The 4,969-nt window shown below is 42.3% G+C and overlaps 1 protein-coding gene across 1 annotated transcript; it reads right to left on the reverse strand.

Annotated features, from left to right (window-relative positions):
• Window positions 1-305: 305 nt before the first annotated feature.
• On the reverse strand, window positions 306-2,956 carry LOC122784093 (helix-loop-helix protein 2-like). Its single transcript, XM_044049182.1, has 2 exons — window positions 2,313-2,956; window positions 306-1,584 (listed from the first exon to the last, which is right to left on the reverse strand). Exon 2 carries the CDS (start codon window positions 1,541-1,543, stop codon window positions 1,172-1,174), a length of 372 nt encoding a protein of 123 aa, XP_043905117.1. The 5' UTR covers window positions 1,544-1,584; window positions 2,313-2,956; the 3' UTR covers window positions 306-1,171.
• Between the last annotated feature and the right edge of the window lie 2,013 nt (window positions 2,957-4,969).

Consider the following 4,969-nt stretch of genomic DNA (forward strand, 5'->3'; position numbering starts at 1 on the left):
GATATTTGTGGCACTCAAACCGTCCTCCTCATAATCGGAGCATCATCCAGTCTGTGCAAGGATTTGAAGATAAATAAAATAAAAAATATTATTTTCTCATTATTGCATGGAGCAGCTCAAGCATTGTTGCGTTTGTGCAGTGAGTGGTCAGGGAGTGACAGTCGCTTTGTAGCCACACTGCCATCCTATAATAACCATGACACTGGACTCACAGCGATAGGACTGGGTATCAAACTTCAATACTTTTGTGGTATCAACCGAATATCAAAATCAAATGTTGTTTATGAAAAGCACTTTAAGTCTGTAAAAATGTAATAGAGTGGAGACTTTTGCTGTTACTTGTAATGTACATTTTTGTTTTACAGATTTAATGAAATATGTATCGAAAAAGTATTATCAAAGTCCAGATATCGGTGTAACTTGATTTTTTCTCATCAATACCCAGCCCTACTTACAGCTGCAGCTGAGTATGGCAAAGCCCCAGCATCGCCAGTATGGGGGGCACGTCACGTGGCGTTTATCATAGAGGAGAAATAATTTCAAATATGTGACTTTAAGTGGATTCAGTGTGTATGAGTTTGTTGTAAAAAATAAAAGTCTCCTGCTGAGGTGTCAGAGTGATACATCACACAGTCAAAGTCAGACCAAAAGAGTCACAAATTTCAATTAGGACGCAATTTGGAATAATGTCAAATCAAACACTTATACACTTAGTTACTATCGAAGTTACACTAAGATAGTGACATTTAACACCACTTCCGACTCTTTTAGTGTTAAAGTAACAGTGTAATTGAAAATTATTCCAGAGTTGTTATGTTCCTAATGGGAATTTGTATTAAACTGACTCTTTAAGTGTTATTTTAACGCTGTAAAAATGAGCCCAAAGTGATATTTTTCCATACCCATGAGTCGGTTATGAGGAAAAATTAAATATATTATTTTCTAAATTCCAATGATTGAAACGCACAGTTATTTCAAATGTAGTAACTTGTCTCATTTGAGAGATGTGCAGGAATACTATTCCTGATCCATTTCCCCCCCATCCATCCATTTTCACCTTAACTGTCCACTTTGCCATACCCAGCCGACGGTCCAACGTGCGCTTGAGTCCAAACCCCTTCTCCTCTCGCACCACGGTGAGTGTGGGTGTCAGTGTGGGTGGAGGTCACTCTTAGACATCCAACACGTGATTCAGATAGGAGATGTAGCATATAGCCAGTCTGAGGATCTCGATCTTGGAGAGTTTCTTGTCTGGGGGTAAAGTGGGGAGCAGTTTTCTCAGCTCCGCAAAGGCCACGTTGAACGCCTCCACGCGGATCCTCTCTCTGGTGGCGTGGGCAGAGCGGTACTTGGCCGTGGCCCTTCGCCTCCGCCTCTTCTCCTCTCTGCTGAGCGGAGGATCGGTTTTGCACTTGGCCCTCTCCTCGCCCTCCGTCGGATCGTCCGAGGAGCAGCCCGCCGCCCTCAGGCCGTTGAGCATCGTCTCCGGGTCGGACTGAGTCCAGGAGAGGTCCGCTTCAGCCTGGTCCGGGCTCAGCATCATTTTTACTCTCTGTTGTTGGCTGTCACTCCTCCTCAGGAAACCTGTGTGAACAAAGACAAACATTACTGTAGGCTGTTGGTTTTAAAAAGCATAAAAAAAACCCCACAAAACTAATTAAAAATCATCAATTAAACTGGACTGTTTTAAGTGATTTCTTCCAGTCTGAGGCCCCAGGATGAAAAGTCCTATGGCGGGCGATGGTTTGGTTGCCAGGACCCCCCATAAATCCAAATGCAATCTGCCTGCATTGCATAATAACATTAAACTACATAAATAATGAATGGCACCAAATTCGAGGAATGGTTAATTTATTAATGCCTTAGGCCTTAGAAGCAACAACATAATTAAAGAAAGCAGCTCCATTTTTACATTTGTTGTCAAATTATCCTTTTTAAATGTAACCCCTTTTTTCCAAATAAAACAAATACAAGTTGTGGTGATTTTTAAAGAATAAACAGCCCTTTTTTTGTGAATTAACATAATCAGAATTGGCCATCTGTCACAGTGTGATGAACACATCTGCTTGGCTGAGGCCACAGTGACTTGACAGCATGGAGGCACAAGACTGCAAAAATTATGTTGACATCTGCTGGTCGTGAATTATTGGAGCTGTTGTTTATTTACTTCTTTTTTAAGTAAAATATTGCTGCGAAATTATTATTTTTTTAAAAAAAGAAGCTTAAAATAAAATGACATATTAACAAAAACAAACTTATGAGATTTGTTATTAACTGTATTTAGACTTTCTTGTTGCACATCTGACACTCACCTTAAAAAAAGAGTTTGAAGGCAAATATTCTCTTGGAATCAACTTGAAGACGCTCTTGAGCGGAGCCTCAACTCCAGATTAACTCATATTCCACAGGCCAAACAACCATCAGATGCTTCACGGGTGAACACCTCCGCCTCAAATTCACGGAATAAAAAAAAAAGAAGAAGAAAAAATAAAAAAGTGTTTCTTTTACTTTTTCTCAGCTTGGAGTGTGCAACATGGGAATCTCCCGGGGCCAAACGTCACGCAGAGAAATGTTTCCGAAAATCTAATCTCAAGTGTTCAAATGTTTAGTGATCAGAGGATTAAAAAAAATAAACAAACGAAAGACAGAAGGATAATGATGATGATGAGGATGATGAGGATCAGTCAGCTTCCTGTGTGATCCCAGAGATGGAGAGACAATAGAGGAGATGGGCAGATAGTGGTGAAAGTGCAGCCAGGGCTACTCGTCCATCCGCCCGTGGAAGATGGAGATAAAGGGGCGAGATAAGAGCGAGGCTCTCCCGTGTCAGGAAGCAGCGGATCGGAGGGCAGCGCACTGATAATCCCTTATTCTCTTCTCCCTCCAGTATGTCCTCCTACACCGAGTGTCATATGCGAGATAAGATCCAAACGATCCCCACTAATAAAGGCTCACTTCAGGGACAGAGGGAACGGAATATATTTGAGGAATGGTATTGTCTAACGCCGCCCCCTCTCTCCCTCCCTCATCCCCCTCTCTCCCTGGACAGAGGGAACGGAATATATTTGAGGAATGGTATTGTCTAACGCCGCCCCCTCTCTCCCTCCCTCACTCACACACACAAACATACACACACACACACACACGCCTCCTCCCTCTATCCTTACATCCCTTCAGCCCCCAAGCGTCCCCTCACACACACACACACACACACACACACTCCCGTGGGAGTAGTGGGCAAAGGGAAAGCAGCAGAGATAGATGTGTGCGTGATAAAGAAAGGATGGATGGATGGAAGGAAGGAAGGATGTATGGGAGGATAAATAAACACATTGGAAAAAAACAAGACGTGTGTCCAAGTCCAAGTTTTTACGCACGCGCGTAAACGTTTTGGCGGAATAATTAACGAGCGAATAAAGGGTGTTTTTTGAGAGAGCGACTGAGATACAGATAAGATAAGACTTTCTTGAAATGGGGAAAAAGACTTAAGTGGGAGGTGAGGAGGATGGAAAACACACAAAGGCCTATATTTACGACACTTTAAACAAAAAAAACATTATGGAATAATTTAAAACATGTCATTTCTCTTTTCATTTCTTTTTTTCAATGATGCCTTCCCTTTTCGCACACTTTGTATCATCATCTTGTGCGATGCTTTGATGTGTACATTTCCAGTTGGCTATAATAACCACAACTGACTATTATTTTATTTCTGCAGTGACAGACACACACGCACACACACACACACACACAGGCCCAGGTCTGCTGGATGCCAATTCCAGCCAAGGTGAATGGGCTTTAAGAGTTATAATAGAAAGGGGGAAAAATACTTTAGAAGGGAGCAGATGCCAGTGCTGGAAGATAAAAAGCAGCAACAGTTAGGATAGATGGGAAACATGGGAGACTTCCTTTTAGTCAAGAAAACAAAACAAAAACAAGACAAAATGTTGATTTCTCACTCAAATGAAGGTCAAACAACTGCCCAGTCTTTCAATTTCCTATTTTTGTATATACTGGGAGTGTTGACAATGGATTATTTGACATTATGATCAGTTTGTTTAAATCACCTGTACATAAATACACAATGATTTGGGCTCAACGAGAATCACAGCTTCCTCTTAAACACTGCTCCAAAATAACTAAGAGGACACTTATTAATCACAGTCTTTGAACGAGTAGCTGATTCCAGAATTGAATGTTATTCCAAAAAAATGATATGATTTATGATATTTGAAGCTCTTCAGCCATCTGTTGCATGTCACACTCAGCGTATATTGTAATAATATTGAAACGGTTAACTTATGGACATAACGCCTGTCCCCCTCTCCTCTCCTTCTCCTCCCATCATGCATCTCTCCATCTCTCTCTGCGCCTGATGGCACCACCAGTGTCAGGTCAGGAGGGCTCGGTTCCAGAGGAGGGACAGTGGCCAGTAAGTGTGGGGACTAGCTGGGCCTAACGAGGTGATTAAAACGATAAGGGGAAGCACGGATGACTTGCTGTGGCCTGCAGCCACCACTGTGCTTATTGCCACCACACACACACACACACACACACACACACACACACACACACACACACACATTCATGAAGCTATCCTTTTAAGGACACACATGAATTCCCCAACCCTGATAACCTGACCCTAACCATCACTTCATGCCTAAACTAAACCTAACTACAGTTCAAATCTTAGCCCTAAACTTCACCAGTTTATTTTGAAATTAGGGTCTACCTCGTTAGGGCCAGGTTTTGGTCTCCATGAGGACTACTGGTCCTGACAAGGTCAGTGTTTATGCCAGAAAAGGGTCCTAAAGAGATAACAAATAAACACACACACAGAAGAAGAGAGAGAGAAAATGGAGAAGTACTGCAGACAGTGCCAGAAGGACAATAATCAGTGAAAAGTCAGCTCGAGAGAGAGAGAGAGAGAGCGAGAGAGAGAGAGTGTGCATGATGATGGACAGCTCGC

The sequence above is a fragment of the Solea senegalensis genome, linkage group LG2 (assembly GCF_019176455.1).
Source record: "Solea senegalensis isolate Sse05_10M linkage group LG2, IFAPA_SoseM_1, whole genome shotgun sequence".
Taxonomy (NCBI): Eukaryota; Metazoa; Chordata; class Actinopteri; order Pleuronectiformes; family Soleidae; genus Solea; species Solea senegalensis.